This window comes from Capsicum annuum, chromosome 10, assembly GCF_002878395.1.
Source record: "Capsicum annuum cultivar UCD-10X-F1 chromosome 10, UCD10Xv1.1, whole genome shotgun sequence".
Lineage (NCBI taxonomy): Eukaryota > Viridiplantae > Streptophyta > Magnoliopsida > Solanales > Solanaceae > Capsicum > Capsicum annuum.
This window is the reverse complement of record NC_061120.1, coordinates 190703833-190726437: the sequence shown is the minus strand read 5'-3', so window position 1 is coordinate 190726437 and position 22605 is coordinate 190703833. Positions and strand designations below refer to the sequence as shown.

General features: G+C 29.3%; 1 protein-coding gene across 1 annotated transcript; it reads right to left on the bottom strand.

The window, feature by feature from the left end:
• Positions 1-437: 437 nt before the first annotated feature.
• LOC107852906 (copper transporter 4) lies at positions 438-1402 on the bottom strand. Its single transcript, XM_016697941.2, has one exon. The coding sequence runs from the start codon at positions 1370-1372 to the stop codon at positions 866-868; it is 507 nt and encodes a 168-aa protein (XP_016553427.2). The 5' UTR covers positions 1373-1402; the 3' UTR covers positions 438-865.
• Positions 1403-22605: the final 21203 nt, after the last annotated feature.

The window sequence follows — 22605 nt, the reverse complement described above, 5'->3', positions numbered from 1 at the left end:
ATATGTACTACTATTAGTTTGCTTTTGCAAAAGGATGACAAAAGGCTATGCCTATGTTGATTTCATATAGGGAGAAGAAGTTGGAGATGGAGAATTGGAGATTTGTTGACCACATCGATTCTTCTACTATATGCCTTTACCATCATAAACAAGTGGTAATACACTGATTTATATTTTAGGCCAAAAGATTATGTTCATAGTGATGTTTTTTGGTAAACAGAAGTGATCCTTATTTTCAAATCTACCGTTCTCTCTATCATTTGCCAAATAATTTCTTCAGGACCCATTACTTACTTTAAATGGTCGCTCTAACTAAATCATGTCCAATTTATATACATTTCCTTCCATATTCTGAAGCAATATTTTTTGAATAATCTTATTGTTCGGATCAGTTTTTACACATCAATACTAATTTCACAAGAAACTTGTCACTGATAACAATGAAGAAAAAATTATTCATTTATTAGATCTAAGCTTTACATTTCCTTTTTCAAAGAATGGCATTCAGGCAAAACAAATCAAGAAACTCGAAACAGAAAATAGAACAAAATTATTAGTTTACTGTAATGAATCATTTGGTATGCGGACTAAATTATTTTAGGATTATAATAATTCTTGGGACTAATTAATCCCACCTGAGAAATGGAATAAAATAATCTCAAACTGGATGAGATAAGGTCGGATATCCCAGGATTAAGTCTAGATAAGATCGATCTCACGTTTGATAGACAATATAAATTTATTAGTACCAAATGCGATATAAATTTTATCAAGACTTAATCTTAGATATCCATTTATCCCGCACACCAAACGGCTCCTAACAACCTCTTACTTCACATATTTTCCTCATAAAATGGCCCATGGATCATCTATCCATATCCTTTTTGAAAATTGGACTTCCAAAAACCACATAACCAACAGCGTGTCCCAAAATAGCAGCAATAAAAACTCCTCCATTGTATGACATAACAGCAAGCATAACCATATAAGCAAACCCGGCTCGAATCGCTTGTACTCCGGCTTGGAAGAAAACCGCTGCACCCCGGTTCGAGCCAGGTTTAACCAACTTCAAGTTGGAGAAAAACTCAACAAGAATAGCCAAAACAAAGACGAAAATGATACCCAAACCGTACATTGTTCGATTATTTCCAGGCCAATTTGGGAAGAGAAAGTAAGTGTTCCTACCCCAGTAGAATGATAAGTGCCAAAGATGAGGCTTTGTGTGGACATGGGAAGGGTCATTTGTCCATGCCATAGGTAGTTGTAGGGTGTTTGGGTTCATTTGATTAACAAGGTTCGAGTTTGAGGACCACATTGATGGGGGCTTAAAAAGGGTGAGAATATCAAATGGAGTAGAGGAGGCAAAGTGCATATTTGTTAGTGCTTTTTACACGTCCTCTTACTTCTTTTTCTTTAGTTGAAGTAACACCTCTTTTTTAAAACAAAAATCTTAGTAACCAAATGAGTACCGTTAAAACGATTCAAGATTAATACTCGTAATATGATGAGATTTTGTTAGTGTTGAGTAAAATGTGAACTGTTTTTTGAAAGACCACACAATCAAGAGTATTTGACATCTTATAACTGTTTTTTGGATAAACAATGTTTATCATATAGATATTCTTATTATATTTACACCTCACCCCCCAAACAATCCCTAAAGTGCCTTGAATGCAGCTCTTTTTAAAGATTGTAGTACTAGTAAGCTACCTAAAATTCTAGGTGCTTATAGATGAATTCATGTCGAAGATTTTGACCTCTTAATTATTGGACTGTTCCATTAAGAATTGGTATATAATATATTAATATTATGTACTTATCGGATCGATATATATATTCAGCTCAATGAGTTTTTACCATAAGAATTATTATATGTTGTTAACACACAAAAGGCTAAGCGTACAAAGTAGCGGCTAAATATGCATTTTTTATTTTACTTTTAAAGAGGGAATCGAATGTGGAGTTTCTTGTTTTGAAGCAATCCTATTTCAGAACGCTTTTGGTCTGACAGTTGGTTCCTCTTCTATGAATAAAAAGAATAAGAATAAGAAGAATTAATTTAAGCAATTGTTCACCCAATCACATAAATTAAAATAGTTATAATATACATATTACTATAAGTGTACCTCTCCTTGATGTGTCTGCTTCTAATTGAATTACTATATTATCTCTAATTAATTATTATAAGTCACGGACGTATTAGAAAATTAATATATTTAATAAAATAAAAGTCAAAAAGACATTTATGACATGTCTGATTCGACTTCTTCAAAAGTAATTTAACTATATGACCCCTAGTTAATTATTATAAGTTATCTTATTAAAAAATTAATAATATTTAATAAAAAAGGTAAAATAGACATAAAATGATATATTAACTCTTGATATTTAAATTAACTTGACGTCTTATATGGGGATTGCTTAAATTATTTTCACAAGTATTTTTATATTAATTTTATCATGTCACTTCTAATTAGTTATTATAAATTATTTAACGCATGTCTACTTCTTTGCTTCAATCATGATTTTACTAAATTATCCATAGTTAGTTATTATGGCTATTTAAGCATTGCGCCATATAAATTAGAATAGAAGAAAAATTATTATAAATCAGAATAATAAAAAACTTAAATATGAGACTCACTTAATTTTTTTACAAGTATTTTTTATAGTAATTTTTCTATATTACTTCTAATTAGTTATTATAAGTCATTTAAGACATGTCTGTTTCGTTGCTTCAATCGTGATTTTACTAAATTACCCCTAGTTATTATGGCCATCTAAGCATTGTAGCACATAAATTAGAATAGAAGAAAAAATTATTATAAATCAGAATGATTAAAAACTTAAATTATTTTAAAAATATAATTGGCTCAATGTCGCAAAAGTTTGAAAAAGGAGAGTAATATATATTATTTAAAAATTACATAAAAGTATTATAAATTGCAATAGATACAATTCAAAATATCTAACAAAAATTAATTTATTATATATTTAAAGAAAATAAAAAATACCATAGATCACAATAATTAAAAACTTAAAAATTTAAAAGCTATAAAATATTTGACTGACTCTCAAAATTATATGCCACTTAAATTGAAATAGTTGAAAAGGTATTATAAATGAGAATAAATAAAAACTTAAATTATTTTAAAAATATAATTGACTATCAATGTCGTAAAAACTTGTATAAGGAGAGTAACATATATTATTATAAATTAACAACTTAAAATATTTAAAAACACATTAAAAATATGATTAATTATCTAAATTCTATTTGTATCATATAAATTGAGATAAAAAATATATATTTATTGGGCTCGTGTTGGCGCGGGCCCTTGATATATAGTGTCTATATCTATCTATAATCTATATGTATAATATATTAAAAGTGTGAAGACCCTTAGAAAAGTGATTTGAACTTTTTGTTCTTCATTAAAAATCTTTGCAGTAGACAAAATCGTTCTTTTATTTTCTTTAATTTGTCATTTAACTATTCATATAATATTTAAAATTAAAGAGTCCTAAAATATATTATAAGAGAAAAATATATTTTATAAATTAAGAAATCATAAAATATATGATAAAAAAAGAATAATATGGAAAAAAATATTAAGAGAATAAAAAAGTAAGGACTCTTAAAAAGTGGTAACAGATGTAGTGTAAAATTAAGAGTTGCACGTGATTTTTACAAATAAAAATTATTTTGCTCTTGGTAAAATAAAATCTAACATGTTTTTGGCAAAACAAAAAAATTCTCGAAAAAATACTTGCTAAACTTTAAAAAATTATCGTAAATACTACCACATATGCTAAATCTTAAAAATCAATAACCAAATGCATGCTACATAAATAATTTGATAATATACTTTTTCACTTTTCGCAACAGAATAATTAAAAATTTTCATATTTATTTAATCTTTTTTTAGAGAAAAAAGTTTTGGGCTTCTATAAATTGAGTTTTCTCCTACAATAATGTAATAACATCAAGTATATTCTTATACCTACTTTTTTTATGAGCTCTAAAGGTGTAGTCTATATAATATTGTTTTAATATCTCAATTATCATATTATTTTATTGTAGTTTCTATTCTATTCAAGTTTATATTGTAGATAATGAATGTTCAGTCAGACTTTAAAAAAAATTGTGTTAAGGTTAGGTTTAATAATATCATTCTAATATATGGATTATTGTAGTTTCTATTTTGTTACTAGCTGTAGTTTTTTCTGCTTAATATAAGTGATAGATGAACGTTTAGTCGGGTTTTGATAAATTTTTATCTAAAGGTTAGAATTTAATAGTATTATTCTGATATCTCAATTATTGTATTATTTTGTTGTATAATTTACAGGTAGTAGGTAAATAGTCGGTCGGGTTTTGAAGAAATTTTATGTAAAGGTTTACGTTTAATCATATTGTTTTGTTGTAGATTCTGATCTATTATAATCTATCATTTTTGTTATTATCTTTTTGTGATAATTCACGCCGTAGGAGACGATAAAGATACTAGCACTCCACGCATGTCTGGATGCATAAAGTTTTCTATCTTTGATCTTTAAAGTTAATTGCTATTTTTTAATAAATTATTATTTTTTTAACATCAAGTCAAACACATTTTTTTGAATTAAGTAGCTAATTTTGATGTTTTATTTTTCAATTTTATTCGAAAACTATGAAAGAGGATACATTCAAATTATAAGTGTTAGCATATTACATTTTTTATAAAATTTTACAAGCAATATTTTTTTTAAAATATGATCTTTTTACCTAATATAGTGTATAATAAAAGTAAATACTGTATTTATATTCAGGAGATAACAGATTGTTCTTATCCATACTAATTAAAAAGTACAAAAAGTAAATTCAAAAATAGTGGAACACCTCTTGAGGTTTTTCGAGGTGTTTTTCAAAAATTCAAAAATAGTAAAAAATTATTTTAAAATATTTATGGCCAAAAAAAATTTCAAAATAAAATGAAAATGTGTTCCACAATATTGTGAATATTATTTATGACCAATCGCCTACTTAGTTTACTTTAAATTTCAAGAATTTCATATGATTCATTTATTTGTCTTGATATTTTTATGCTCTATTAAATAGTAAAAATAATAATTCAATAAATTATTTTTATTTATTATTTGTAGTTCAATTTAACATATACTATTTGTTTTTATCACACTAATTTTGTTCAATTATTATTATATTAAAGTTAAAATAAAATTTAAAAATAATTAATTTACTTCATTTCTAAAATAATAAATAATTTATACTCACATTAATTATGTTATGAATTGAATTAAAGAAATTGCAAAGACTAATTAGATTAAATTTCAGATTAATTTAAAAGAAGAAAAAAAGTGTATGATATTGAATATTACTTATTGAAATAAATATTCTCTTATAAGGGTGATAATTGATGACCACTCGAAGACAAACATTGAGTCCATATTTTTTTACACGTACATAGGATTTTTTGTTGTTTCAATGTATGATTTTTACGTGTCTATTAAAATTTAGTACAATTTAAATAACTTTTCAGAAATTTCATATAACCTTTGCGTGTTGGCAACAACTTGAAGCTGGATTATATTATTAAATTACAAACTTGTTGAAATAATATTTTTACCCTTGTTGAACTAAATGAGGTGAGTTCAAGGTGTACCAATTTAGTTCATTTGTTGTTAGTTGTTAGATTCTGCATATGTTTTGTTGTTATGAATAAAGGTGTCTTTTTCCCTATGTTTTACTTCAGTTGTTAAATGTGTTTTAGACCTAGGATGTGTTTAGTAGGAAAGAAAATATTTTCTTAAAAATAAGTAGGTTTCTTAAAATAAGTTATCACGTCAATTAAACATATAAATTATAGTATTCTAATATAAAATTTGAAAAAACTCATCATTTGAATCACTTTTTTAGGTCTAACAAATCATAGTTTATAATTACATTTATATGTGTGAAGTTCAAAAAATAATTGTACAAATAAAAAATAATTCTACTTTTTTTTCTAGATATTTTTATTATAATAAAACAAACTTCAAAAATCACACCATAAAAAAAGAAATAAAAATTTACGTGAGGTTGAATATCTCATTAAAATGACAAATATAATAATATCCTTACAAAGCATTTAAGGAAATATGTAGGATCCACATTAATTTAGAAAAAGTTGCATGATTATTTCGTCATTATAAATTTGTGACCTACTTTTAAGACTATAGTATATAAACAAACATTCTAGAATTTTATGCAATGATAATTTTGCCCTTGATCGTCCTCCAACTCACTCTTCTGTATAGTAGAAATAATAAATAATAATATATAAAGATCCGTGATAACAATTAGAAAAAAGTTAAATAAATCTTCTTGTTATTTGTAGAAAGATGCCGATGACAAAGTTCTGGGCCTATCCAAAACCTACCAAAAATTACATTAGCAGAATTAGCAATTGCAAAATAGTTTAAAATCGGCTTTATATTGTTAGAATTAGTAAAAATAAAGTATAAACCACAGAAATCCCATGTAATATGAAAATATTTACATAACATCCCTTTAAGTTTTCTCTCTCCTTGTTTTACTAAATATACTCATACATTCGTAGCTTTATTATACATTGGTGTGATGTATGATAAAATTATGTTGCCTACAATTAAGGAAAGAGAAATCAGAAAATATATTCCTATTTCTTAAATTACGACATTAAATACCTAATTAAGTAGTGTATGAGTTAATATAGGAACTGAAATTTAAATTTGAAAAATAACTTCTAAACATTACTGTTAATATTCATCATTGTTGGAATACATTTCTGAGGGGAAAAAAGTAGGCTTCTTCTTTCTTTCATCACCGTTGAAGCACGTTTTTGATAAAAAAAAAATAGTCGGCTTCTTTCTTGATTTCTGAAAAAAAAAAGATGAACATCCCCATATTGTTGCGTCATTCTGGTGTTCGGGAGTCGAAAATCAGTTATAAATCATACAAAAGTGATGCTAGTATTGTTTCGGAAAGTATTAACTTTTGGAAATTGGTTGCGACAATAGCGATGGAATTGAATGTTGATGATGTTTGAAAAAAATTGAAATTAAATACATCGTTGATGGTAATTCTTCTTCAATTATCATAAGGAATGATAATGAAGTGAAGGTTTATATTGAGTTGAAGAAACAATTTACGAGGCTTGTTAATTTTTCGCTATGTATATCAACTTTCGACAAATCAAATAAGGATATCGAGTTTGATAGTGAAATTGAGACAATACTGTGTATTGAAGGTAATGGATCTGATTCTGTTGCTTTAATGGTTGTTGAAACGCAGAATCAGTATTCATTATACGTTTCAGAATTTGAAGTAAAAAATTTCATTACTAATTGCAAGAACACTGAAATAAAGATTAACCAACTTTATAAGGATAAGAAAATACTGGTATCAGTTATGGAAAACTATGCTATATTAAATGGCTTCAACACCTTTTCTAAACGATCTGACAAACAAAGGTATGAACAAAAAAATGATATTTATTTGTTGATGCATTAATGGTTGTTTTGTTTTGGAGTAGCTGTTTTGAAGGGGTTGATGTGATGACTAATGGTTATATTTCTTAATATGTATTTCAGTAATAATGTATAATATGACATTATACATTCTAACGAATGTATAATAAAACTGCAACTGGGAAAATTGGTTATTTTTGCAAAAATTATTAATTTTATAAGTATATTAATACATGACAACATGTTTAAATTGTATGCAGCTATGTACTACACTGTCGTAACAAAGACTGCAAGTGGGTCCTGAAGACGTCTTTTATGAATCATTCTGAAATCTTTATGATAAAGACATTTGATTCAGAACATACATGCAGTCTGAGTGAAAGAGTACTCAATAATTTGGTTGCGACAATAACTTTTGTCAGTGAATTTACAACATCAAAATTAGTTAATTACAAGAGAATACACACACCCACGGACATAATTAAAGAGATGAAGGTTGTTTATGGTGTCGATATTAACTACATGATGGCTTAGCGGGGAAAAGAGAAGGCAATTGCGTTGTTTAGAGGTGGACCAGCTGATGGATATAAAAAAATACCCCGTTATATATTTATGTTGAACCAGGTTTATCTAGGATCATACATTCGGATGCATGAGGCAATAGATAATGATTTTAAATACTTGTTTATTGCCTTACATCCCATGATAAGGGGTTTTAAATTTTGCCGATCTGTTATAGTTGTTGATGGTGCTCATTTAAGCGGTCCATACCAAGGTATATTCGCATCGACAAACACTCTTGATGGTACTGATATTATACAAAACTTTCAACTTTTTTTTCTGTATTCATTTTACATATTTTATTTATTAGTACTGATTATACATTACTCTTATATGTATAATAAAATATGAACTTGCAAAATAGTATATATATTATTGACCTACAATTATTATTTTGGTTTGATTTATTTTTTTTTATTTAGGAGGTACCAGTTTTTTGATTAAACAAAATAAGAAATGGCACTTTCATGAAACAAATTTTTTGAAAATTTTAGTTTCCTTTTCAGTGCGTTTTATGTGTATGAGTAGGGATTATACGTTTGAGTGTATGTATAATATTATAAATACTCATATGTTCTTAACCATAACACATTTAATGACTTATACATTGACTAAATATTTAATATAAAATTTCTTAACAGTATGTTTATAAGGTACGATGTAGTGTTATACTTTATAAATATGTATGTTATTAAATGTTTAAGTTGTTTTCAATTAGATACCTATTCAATGTAGTACATATATTATTGACCTACACATAAATATTTTGATTTTTTTTTTTAGGATGTATTCTTTTATTAGCCAACGGTGTTGTGGATTCGGAGAACGAAAATTTTTGGACTTGATTTTTTCGTCAATTTAGAAAAGCATTTGGGGAGCGGGACAATATGTGTGTTGTATTAGATCGAAATGAGAGTATCATAAAAGGTGTGAGTATTGTTTATCCTAATGTCCCCCATCTAGCTTGTATTTGACATTTATGAAAAAAATGTTTGCAAATATTTTAGAAAAAGCAAAGATAGACTTAGTGACCTTTATTATTCAGTGGCTAAGGCTTATAGAATAGAAGATTTTTATTACATTATGACAAGGGTTGGTAAGGTTGATCCCAGGGTTAAGGAATATCTCGAAGAAGCTGGTTATGAAAAATGGTCTCGATGTCACTCTCCTGTTAATAGAGGTAGAATGATGACTTCTAATATAGTCGAGTGTATTAATGATTGCTCGGTAGAGGCTAGAGAACTTCCTATTTTAGATTTCCATGAAGAAGTTAGAATTTTATTTGCTGCATGAAATTGAGAACAGTGAAATTGCTTCTTATACCAACACAACACTCGAGAGATGATTTCAAGAAATTCTGACTGATAATGGGGTTAAAGCTTTGTGGATGACGGTATGTATTAGAATAATTGTGTAAGGAATTTTTTTTATTCGTTATAAATTTTTATGTTATTATTTGTATTAAATAATTATTTTCTAATAGGTTAAGGTAGATGGTAGTTATTTGTACTGTGTATATGAATCAGGAAGGAGGTATATTATTGATATTGATCGTGGCATGTGCAATTATGGTCGGTATCAAATTGATGAAATACCATGTGCACACGCAATAGCTGTTTAAAGAGTAAAAATATAGATGTTAAAGAATATGATCGTTATTGTTCAGAATTATACAGGCCAAATACCATTGTCAAGACGTATGAACTCCCCATAGTTCCTATGCCAGACATGAAAGATTAGAATGTTCCACAATTTGTTGCTGACGAAGAAGTTTTGCCACCCAAATACAAAAGACCTTCTGGTATGCCAAAGAAAGAAAGACATTTAAAATTTAGTGAATCACTTACTGCAAGTTCAAATCATTGCGGTAAATGCGGGCGTACAAGCCATAATCATAGGACGTGCAATTTCTTTCCAATGGAATCATGAAGAAGATAATCTGTTGTTCTAAATGCTTATGCTTAGTTTGATTGTAATTGAATAATCATTTTAATTTGTTTTTGTTGATATGCTGAAAGAATCTTTGAATGATATTTTAAATTTTTATGTGATGTTTAGTTATTAATCAGTGTATGACATTTTCATAAGCATTTAATATAATTTTTAAAGACCGTATTTTGTTACTTAATCACTTATAATTATAACATAGTTATATGTATGTATATACTATGTAATTTGGAAACTATTATTGTAAATAGGTGTTGTAATATACTGTGTTTTTTACAGTTACCCACAAATATTTTTTATATATTTGATGTATGATCTACTATTATGCTTTAATAACATGTATGATGTTAAAGTAAAATCAGTGAATGTTAACTGACCGGTTATATCAATTTTTAATGTGTATTACACAGTTATACAATAACATTTCATATATAAGTAATGTATGATATATTATTATACTTTAATAACATGTATGATGTTAGACTGACATCAATGACTTTTAATGAAGTATATTTTTTTTTGGATGAAACAACATAATAAATAGCAGACTCATGTATGATGTTATGTAATACATAAGTTTAATTGTTATTATACATTAGTTCAATACATTATTAACTTCTAATAGAATTTACCTATTGGTCAAAATATAATGTGTTGATATACAATAATGGATTAATTTGTAGTTTATTTTTATGCGTTATAAAAAAAATTAAAGGGAAACTCAATAACTACCAAACTATGTTAGTAATATTACAAATATGTAAGTAATTGCAAAATATTTTTTCAAAAGATAAGGACATTCATAAATTGTAAATTAACATTCAAAAAGTAACATTGTAGCGGTTTCACATAAACTACAAAACTAAGAATTAGTTGTTTCAATGCCGACTATTATAAAACAATGCTACTCAAAAGTAACAATTGCACTTTCATCAAATGTTTGGAGAACACAATTCTTTAGACGAGGAGGATCGTCATTATCACTAGTGTACCCTTCCTTAGTCTTTGTCACTCCGTAATGCCATAGTAATAAAGCATAACGTGCACGTTGACTTTCAGCATCAAACCCACATGTATACACTTGTTGTCCTTTACTTAATATTTCTGCATAGGCAGACACAAAGATGCCACAATCCCTGCATTAAAAACAAAATAATGAAGTAACAATATGTTCAATAATTCTAAATCGTTATACATGTAAAAAGAAAACAATCTAATTTACTTACATACTATCAGACGCTTACTGCGGTATGTTTTGGACATAGTCAACAGAAAATGGGTTTTCATTGATAAGATCAGTTTACTGAACAAGCTTTCCTTTGTACGCTTTCAGTGTTGACCAGTCAGTTTGCTCAATCTTTTAAAAAAAATCACTGTCTGAGAAGTAAGTAGGCAACATCACTGTCAGCTTTTGTATTTCAATTGGTGGTTCTCTTTTCCTTTTACTTGAAAATGAGTCATACACATGTATCAATCTCTCCTTCAACACAATCACACCCAGTAAAATTCTTTGCCATGATTAACTGGAACATATACCTCATCTACCATATGCCATGGTAACCCAACAAGAATACAGAATTCATTAATTATATTTGTAATAGCATATCCATTCTTAGCCACAATAAATGATTCTGCATAATTTTCTTGCGTGGATACCTCAACTGTTGGATCCGCTGGATAATATCGACTATGTGTCTTCTCTATATATATTTTAAAGAAGCAGCTGGTCGTAGTATATCTATGGTTATCATACAGCCGCAACTTCGATTTCTTTCTCAAGTGGTAGAAGATCACATCTAAATGCTACATGTGCAAATAGGGTAAAAAGGTGAAAACAAGTGTAAGAAAAAAATAGCTCCATTAATTTTTGCTGCGTATTAGTTATTCAAATTAATGTATGAATGACTGCCACTACATGTATGATGTATTATTGTACATCTTTAAATATGTATAATGTTTTATCCTAGTGCTGAATGTAATAATTTTTTTTTTCGAATTATTACATACATGATATGGTGTAAATTTTATATTTTTAACAATTACTTGTGTAACATGGTATTAGAGATAACATTTTGATTAATGTTGGATATAACAATATGAAATGGTGAATGTATAATATCATATTATACATAGGTTTAAATGTATGAGAAATATGTTGACTGTATTTTACATATTTACTACAATATAATACATTACACTAAATGTTATACAACATTCAACCTTCAGTATTAGTACTTCATATTACAATTCAAAATTAGACTTCAAAAGTATTTAGAGCAGATTGTAAAAGTAATAGAAGCCTTTAATAGTTAGATGTATGATATTGTATTATATTAAATAAACTATCAGTAACAACATTTATGATATGAAACATAGTTACTTTGATTTACCCTCATTATTCCAGCATGTGTTGCATTTCGACATCAAGTAGAATCAATTTTTGGACTGAGGTTGTGCAACGACAAAGTTCAACTGAGAATAACCTAATCTTGAAGAATTTACTCGATAGTGGTTGTCCGTTTGTTTCCTGAAAAATTATTAAGAAATATAAATCATGAAGATTTATGCTGCCATAGTATTGTCAAAAAAAATTCAAATTACTCCCTTCCCAGAATGATATTTCAGTAACCATACGACAATCCAATGAGAGTAATCGATCATCAATTCATTTGGCAAATCTTGATTAATGGTGCATCCATCAAAAGCATACTTCTGCTTTTCTTCGTTATCGAAATTGTTCTCATCTTTAGAGCTAGAACCATACTTTGTGACTTACGATGATCTAAAAATTCTGAACTTTTTTCGTTTCCTTTTGACAGGTGCTTTTGTGGCTTTATGCTTCCGAACTTGAGCATCCGAAAAAATAGGTTGAAACTGACTATTCAAAAACGGTCATGAAATTTCGGTCATTTTCTTTGGAGAACCAACATTCAATGATTTTTTAGTCGAAGGTGTAGAGAAATCAAATAAAAGTGTATGTACAACGACCTGAATTGAATCAGTTATTGTGCCATCTACATCATCCTACATGCACGCATATGGAACAATACTTAGTATTACATAGTACATTATACATAATTCCACATGTATAATGTTAATCATTCATGTATATAGTACAATTAGTAATATAAAACATTTATCCTTGAAATAAAAATCACAAGTACATATCCAAATTTTTTTAGCACAGTGAGTTCATATCCTTTCACAAAATGAGCAGTTTGTAGTAGATAATCCATAAATAAATTTTCATAATCAACAGTGAGTTCATGTCAATAAGACTATGCAAAGTCATTACAAATATAAGTTATCAGAAAATCATCATCATCAAATTTGTATCAAGTTAAAAATTACTAGTAAAGAAGACGATTTTACAATGATGTCAGAAATAATGTAAGCATCAAGATCCCAAACAATTGATATTCACCAGAGAAACATTAAGATCATTTTCTACCTATAACAGGTGCTACATGTATGTAGACATATTTTGTAGTAAAAAATTAATATTAGGGACCAAAAAAATTTGCACATCTTCCATATCAGTACAGTGCTGTTTTTTCAAATCCACATCATGACCTTCTTCTTTATCGACCACATTCACATCCTATATTAAATAACAATCATCGTGTGTGAACAAGTATTTAAAATAAGACAAAGTTGAATGAAATAAAATGTTATACCGGTGATAGGAATTTTCTATCCATAATGATTGCATATAAATGTATAAATCTATAAATAAATATCCTATTTATGTATAAGGTCAACCATACACTACAAACCCCATTTCACAAAAAACATAACAGGTATATATGCCTTAGGTGATTCACAAATGATGTTATATTACTAATTATAAATAACATAAATATGTATGAAGATATTCAAAAATAACATGCTTCATGTTCAAGAAATTAATACTATGAATAGTGTATAACATAACATTATATATTCGAATGAATGTATGATGAAAATGTAACTACCCCAATTTATAGATGTTAAAAGAGGCTATATGTGTATAGATATATGTTGTAGTAAGTAACTAATATTAGGGATAAAAAAATACCGATAAATTTTTCACATCAGGAATGTGCTTTTTTTTCAAATCATCATCACTACTTTTTTCTTCATACGTCATAATCTCATCCTATAAGTTGTCAGATAATTATCATCCTCCAATTTGCATCAAGATAAAAATTACTAGTTAAGAAGATGACTTTATAACAATGTTAGAAATAATGAAAGCTTGAAGATCCCAAAAAATTCATATTCACCCAAAAATATTATGATCCTTTTTCTTCTAATAACGGGTGCTACATTTATATAGTTATATTTTGTAGTAAAAAATTAATATGAGGGACAAAAAAAATACCTGCAAAGCTTTCAAATCTGAACAGTGTTGTTTTTTCAAATCCTCATCACGACCTTCATCTTTATCGACTACATTCACAGCCTATATTAAATAACAATGAGCGTGTGTGAACAATTATTCATAAATATTTTTTAAGGTGAATCAGGAATTATGTTATATAAATAATTATAAATAATATAAATATGTATGAAGATATTCATAAATAACATATTTCCTGTTGAAAAAATCAATATTATGACTAATGTATAATACATCATTATACATTAGAGATAATGTATGATGGAATTAAAACGGCCTAGCTTTAAAGATTTTAACTGGTGCTACATGTGTATAGACATATTGTGTAGTACATAATCAATATTAGAAAAAAAAATATCGAAAACTCTTGCACATCAGGAATGTGCTGTTTCATCAATTCTTCATCATGATTTTATTTTTTATCATTGACTGGTCTCTTATCATAATCTTCATGTTGTATAAAAATGAAACAACATTTGTTTCACATATGGGAGTTATATAGAGTTATAGTAACACAACAACATAATTGTCAAAAAAGTACCTGAAAATCCTCCTTATATGGACTAGCATGTTTTTTCAATCCTTCTTCTTGACTTTGTTGTTGATCAATAATTTACTCTTCCTATATAATATTAATAATCCAAATATATAAACATTTCATTAAATTAATAGAAAATTAAATGAATTAAATTTTATACCTGTGATTCTTTATTTTCTTCTTTCTTCAATGCTTTAACGAAATCAACAAGTATTTTTGATATTAGTGTAACTAGCTCATCCATCTTTTCAGCAACCTTATAATGTGTATGAAAAAAAATTATTAGAAACACCTCATGCTTTTTAACAAACAAAATTTGTCAAAAAGAGAGCTAACTTACTCATTTGTTGATGTAGTTCTTTATCTCATCACTATCTAAACTTAATTTAGAAGTCCCTTCAGGCTCTGTGGAAGATGAAGGAACAAACTTGAGTTGGTCACTCTCAGGAGACACACCAATTTCTCCTTGATGACGGTGTTCAAATCCAGACATACCAAATTCTCTTTTATCTATTGCATCTTTTTGCGTTTCAGAATACAAACCAGACACATGACAAACTGGACGAGCACGTGTAGATTTGTCATCATCCATAACCACTGGACTATCTTCCTGAAATATCACAGTCTTTTTTCTCTTTGATGGTTGTTCAGGTGATACAGGAAAAGCTAAACCAACCTTTATGAGGAATTTTTGTGGTAGTATAGTGCTAAAATTAGAAAATTCTTTAGCCATAGTACCAACACACGGTTGAACTTCATCGGCTGACCTTTTTAAATTTCCAGCAATGAATGTTAAAGCAGCAGATGTTGGATCAAATACCTTAAAATCTTTAAAAAAAGACAAATTTAACTTACGAACTTCTTCGCTTTTAGGTTGTATATTCTTGTACAAATACTGGATACATGAATTTCAGAATGAAATATTTGCACATAAATAAAATGATTTAAAAAAATAAAATAATTAAAACGTTATACAATTACCTTACTGAACATGCTAGACATAAAAGATTCATAATAGGCCTGGTACACTCCACCGACCAGTTTAGAATTCTTGGGATTATGTTTCTCTGACAGACAACCATTTTTGTTTATACCTCGGAGCAACACGCAACCATCCAAATATTTAGAACGTGCGGAATTCCACCCAATAAATATAACTGCTTTGCGATATTGAAATCCTGCCGCCAGAAGCTCATCAACTTTTCAAATGTAATCTTCGCTCATGGAAAGTGAATGTACCGACGATCCTCGACTATCTGAAAGTGAGCTAAACTGATTGGTGCTTTCTTATGCTGAGAAAACATGAATGTATGAACAAAGAACAATATCGCCAGGTTCAAAGCATCTTCAGAGTTATCGAAGTTTCTCATATTCACATGTGTTATCAGTTTTGACCTAGTTATTCCTTGTTTAGCGTTGGAAAAATACTTCGACATCAAAGCTGATTTTGATGATGAAGTATACATATAATCATCAATATCACTGGTACACTTAAGACCGGTAATAATGACAAATTCAAGCATTGTAAATTTGGGGATTTCCCCTTGTACCTAAACATGAATCTCATCCTTATTATCCTACTGGATTTCTAGCATAAGGAGATATTTCAAAATCTAGCCTATCCAGTTGCACTGAGGCAAGTCCAGAAATATCCCAAAAATCATATTTCTAAATGCACCTAAAACATCCTCTCCAAAATACTCCTTTATGTCTTCACCAAAAGTCAGGTTACATAAATTCTCCATATGCAATGGGTGATCAGAGACTTAATCAATGCGGTATTACATGCCCTGAAAGAAAAAACATAGCCTAATTACTCAACAGTTAAACATTGTATGAGGATCACTTATACATTCAACAAATTAAATAATACCCAAATTAAGCAACAGTTACACCTGTATAAGGGTAACTTATACATCTAACAATTTAATTCAGACCCTAATTAAACAACAGTTATAGATGTATGAGAGTTAGTTATACATCTAACAATTTATATCAGAACCTAAGTAAACAACTTAAACACATGTATGAGGGGATCTTATACATCTCAAAATTAAAATCGGACCCTAATTAAACAACAGTTAGACATGTATGACGGTAACTTATACATTTAAGCAATAAATTACAATAATGTATAATGTCATAATACAGATTGTCACATTAAAATATGTATGACCTATAATCTTGTCTGAATGTATAATGTCACCTTATACAATGATAATACTTTATAACTGTTTGGATTTTCAGAACTTCCAATGTATAATATATTGAAATATATTTCAGAATATCTATATTGTATATTAGTGGGACAAAATAACTAATGTATAATGTCCTATATACTGTAGCTTATACTTTACAATATATAGTTTCAGAATGTATATTGTCATATCATACATATGTCAACTTATAATTAATACATTCAGAAGACGTGGACGATCGGAATCATCAAACTTCTTTTTACTTGTAGCTTTTGAACCTGACTTCTTCTTTTTACTTGGAACTTCCTTCAATTTCTTCATTGTAACGGGGTCATTTTGGTGCTTTGAATGATTCTCTGCGAAATTTGGATCCTCGTAATCAAATGTACCAAGAACAAATTCAACGGGATCTTTATCTTTTGCATCTAACTGAGAAATTCCTAAACTAAAGCTAGGAGGATAATCCATTACCAATTTTACTCTATATTGACTTAACAATAGTGTTAAATCGAAGTACAAAACAAGAAAATCAAAGATCTAACTTGTAGTATATGAAAAAACTGAAAAAATCGAACTACTGAACTTGAATATTATTGCACAATACTGTAATTTCGTACAAAATCAACATGCAACCAAACAAATAAAGAAAAACTCCCGAATTGGTAAAGTTGAAAAAAAAAAATTAAAAAAATTAATGAAGTAAAATCAGAAACATCAATTAAAGCTTAAACACTTACAAATTGATAACCTCTAATTAGACGTTACTTGTATTTTGCCATGATTTATGGGATTCAACAATGGAGAAAAGTACGGGTGGGTAATGGGAGCACTTGGGAGCGAAAATCGGAAGTAAAAAACGTTGTTTTAAATGTATAATATTTAACAGAGAGAAAATATAAAAAAGGGGATTTATGTAACTAGTTTGAGATTTGTGTAAATATTTTACCAAATTGGGATTTAAAGTAACAAGGCAACTTTACCTTGTGTATATATGTAAATTTTAGAAAAATAAATTAGTTGAGAAAATAGAGTAGATCCACATCTTCCTATTTGAATTGATTATTGAAAAATTGTTTTGACATTAGAGGTTACATTACCACATGCACCATTGCACTATATAAAAAAATAAAATTAGCGGCGAATTACATCGCCAAGTTGATCGTAGCTGACTCAATTTTCTGATAATCCATCACTAAATGGGAATTACAATCGATTTTATTGTTAACTAAATAATTTATTCATCGCTAATTCCAGTTTTTCTTAGTAGTGATGAACTTTTGGCCTAGTAAAATTTTTTCAAAATACGAATTTTTAGAATAATCCTAAAGTCGTTTGATACAACTTCTTGAACCACAAACAGTTGCGCAATTTGAACCAGAGAGACCAACAAACCAATTTCAGCTGCATAAACTTGGTAATTAACCCATTAAAAAACCAATTAAATTTCAGCTGCAACCTGTGGTAAGAAAGAGGAAAACAAATGACAATGATCAAAGGAATAGTACGATTCTACGTGTCAAAAATGGGGCACATGAATCCATAGTATCTTCATAAAATTAGGTATTTAACGTATATATTTTCTAAAATGAGTATAATGTATTATGTTGGCACCAATGCTACAAGAGAGATAAATGGTGCACTTAATTAGATGTTAAGTTATTTACATAGAGGTTTGAGGAATAATTCCCATATATTTTTTCATGTTCTAGAAATCTTAGATTAACCTTTGAAATGAACTTCATAAAATAACCGAGGAAGCTAAGAAAAGAGGGAAAGACAAGAAAGATCCAATACGTGCATTATGATTGCACTTTTTCCTCAAAATTTGATGTTTAATTTAAGAATGAATCTGTTTCCTTTTAGTATACGATATGCCTTAGAAAGAACTCAACAGTTTTGTTTTCATCAAAATCCTTGTACACAAAAAAGTAATGGGAGTAGGAAAATGAGAAATCTTAGAGATTTGTTCTCTAAATATTCGTCCAGTGTGTTGCCTTTTCTCCTTATATACTATATTACGTTGCAGTTTTTTACTTTTTCTCGTCTTCATTTCTTCTGGAAAATTGCAGACTCCTAATGGGTCCATATAGCACAACAATAGAGAATAAAGATTTTTTTTTTTATAGAAAGTCTAATAACAGATAGGACCAAGCTGGTAAAATTCTACACGTACATAAAAAAAATGATATCTTACTCCCAAATTCCAAATGGTGTAAAGTAGGTTGCGGATAAAATTAATGTGGACTTTTTATTTGCTGTGATTATTTTATTATGAGTAAACCAATACAGAAATAGTTTCTTAATAACCCTAGTCGACTAAGTTTTGGACGTTGGAGAGATGAAAAAAAATTACTACTATTTTGCCCTCGTCTGACATTTTCAATTTTCTCTCATTATATAATTAGGTAGGCGATCCTTGATAGGAAGGTGTGGAGGATGCATTAGGATAGAAGATTAGTGGGTAGTATCAGAACATTGTATATTACTGTGTTTTCTTACAGTTACTGCTTTATTTTTACTGTATAGGTAGTTATTTTGTTTACACAATTTTAGGAGTTCAATTTTACATATTTTCTGATATCTGGATAGTATCCATCGTAGAAGGGGACTCTATTGTATCCGTTTTTCTTTGTGTATATGTATCAGTTTATCATTGATTAGTAAAAAGCATCTTTTGCTTCATCTTGCTCAAGTCATTATATGGTATCAGGGCACATACCTTAACTCTTCTAAGGTTTTTTGGGTCATCTGTCTACCACCACAAACTCACTCTTAATATGCTTGAGAAGTGTGGAATGTAGACTTAGCCACTAGCAGCAACTCTAACGTTGTTGTTCAGTTTAATCCTGTGTCCCAGCTGCCGATAAAGCTTGTTGGCAGCTATAACTTCTCTACATGGATGACTCAGATTTCCATGATCATGCGTGGGCACAATCTGTTCGACCATCTAGATGGCTTTTCTCCCACTTCTTCGACCACTATCACATAAAATAGTAGAGAAGGGGCGAACCAAAGAAATGACATTTGATTCCACCAAGATCAATTGATCTAGAATGTCATAATGGCTTATGTCGATTCAACAATTGATGCAACTGTAGTTGCTGCCTTCACTGCTAAACTTGCTTGGGATTCCCTGCATCTTTATTATGCCAATAAGTCCCAAACATAAATTTTTAGCCTTTGTGACCAGGTCACACGCCTATCAAAGGACTCACGGCCAGTAGTTAATTGATTATCTTCATCAAGTGCACTCTATCTGCAGCGAGTTTGCCACTGCTGGTGCTACAGTCACCAATGATGAATCGGTAGTGAAAACATGGTCTTGGGTTAAATTTTGGTGAGATTCCTGCTGTCCTTCGAGCAAGAGATTCCATCATCTCGCATGATGAGCTGTATGCGAAACTAATTGACTATGAACTCTTTCTTAAACATGAGGAATTGAAGAAAGAAACCATAGTAACTGCCGCTATAGTAACTTATAATAGATCTACCAATACCAACAACCGCACTACTCATCGACCTAACAATAAATCATAATGGCATTCGAGCAATTGCATAAATGCTCCTGCACAAGTGCGTTACACCAATAACCCTATTCACTGTTTTTTACGCAACAAACAAGGTCATATAGTAAATATTTGTCAGTTACAGTCTCACAATCACTTAGAGGCAAAGTCAAATTTTCTTTCAGTTAATCAAGGTGCAGAAAACGAATGGATTGCCGTCTCCGATGCTATTCATCATGAGACAACAAAGACTATCAATCTTGAAAAATATCATGGTTTAGATGGCATACGATGGTAAAAGAATCCCAATTACTCACTATGGTTCTACTGAATTAGTTGCATCAAATAATTCATTTAGACCAATTGATACTTTGTATGCCTGCTATCAAACAAAATATTCTTTATGTATCAAAATTTTGTTAAGATAATCTGACTTCAATTGAATTTTCTCATTTTCTTTCTTTGTGAAGAATTTGAAAATGCGGGCTCCGCTAGTCTTCGGATGAAATAGGAATGGACTTTATGAATGACCCAATTTCACAGTTAATAAGCCTGTTGTTTGAGTTGCCACTACAATGGTTCCTCGCCAAGTCTTGCATCGTCGCCTTGGCCATTCCCATTAAAGAATATTGAACTTTGTTTTGAATAAATTTTCTCGCAGTTTTATCACCGAACAAGTTTACTTTTTGTAATTCTTATTGTTCAAATAAAGTTCAACATTTTTCATTTAATTGCTTGTCTCTAATCATACTTCACCGCTAAAAATGCTTTTAAGTGACTTGTGGGGTCTATTGTCTGTTCTTTCCATTAATAAAAATGATATTACTTCATTTTCATTGATCAATACACCAAGTATATTTGGTTGTATATTCTTAAAAACAAACATGAGGTTCGAGACATTTTTTTCAAGTTTTATCTGTTAAGAAAAAAATATTTTAAGAAGAAAATTGTCTCTATGAATACTGATGGAGGAGGTGAATAAGAGTCTTGATCCATACCTAACTTCAAATAGAATTGAACACCTTGAATCACGTCCTCATACACCTCAATGAGTGGCCATAGCGGAGCATCGTCATCAACACATTATTGAAAATGCCAAAATACTTTTACACGAGGCATCCTTATCAACAAATTTTTGGTCGTTTGCTTGTCAACATGCAACCTATCTTATTAATCAATTACCCACACAACTCTTAAACAATACATCGCCATATGAAAAATTATTTGGTGTCTCATGTAGATACGATTCACTTAGAATATGTGATTAATTATGTTACTGATGGATTAAGCCTTACACAACCGATAAGCTTGAACCTAGGTCAACTCCATGTGTCTGTCTAGACTTCTCTCAGGTTCATTATGCGCACCACTATTTTAATCGCATTAACTCTAGATTTTTTGTCTCACGCAATTTAATTTTTTTAAAAAATATTTTCCCCTTTCACGCAATATTCTGACATCTTAAAGGTAAGTTTTTTACACTCACGTCGGAAGTTTTTCACGCTCTTACAGATTCTCAAACTCAAACCCTTTCACCTGATATTTCTTCACTTCCTTTTCCTATTTCTTTTTGAGATATTCCTACCAGTGGCCAAGTTTGTGAGTCCTTCTTCTGCAGCCAGAATCATGTGCACCCCATATGTTCAGGTAATTCACCTTCTCTTCTACAAGTCATACTTAAATAAGAGGTTTTTATGAAATAACCACCTGAATTTGAGAATGCATCTAATCACTCACACGTTTGTCATTTGCGTAAGGCTATCTATGGTCTCAAAAAAGCACCTCGCGCTAGGTACAATGAACTAACATCCTATTTTATTATTTGAGATTTATTAAGTCTCACTCGGATCCTTCTTTATTTGTTTGCCATAACTTTAATGATGTTGTGTATCTTTTAGTCTATGTAGATGACATTATCCTTATAGAAGCCAATTCATCAATAGTTCATCAGGTTATATTTTCTTTGATTTCTTATTTTTCCCATAA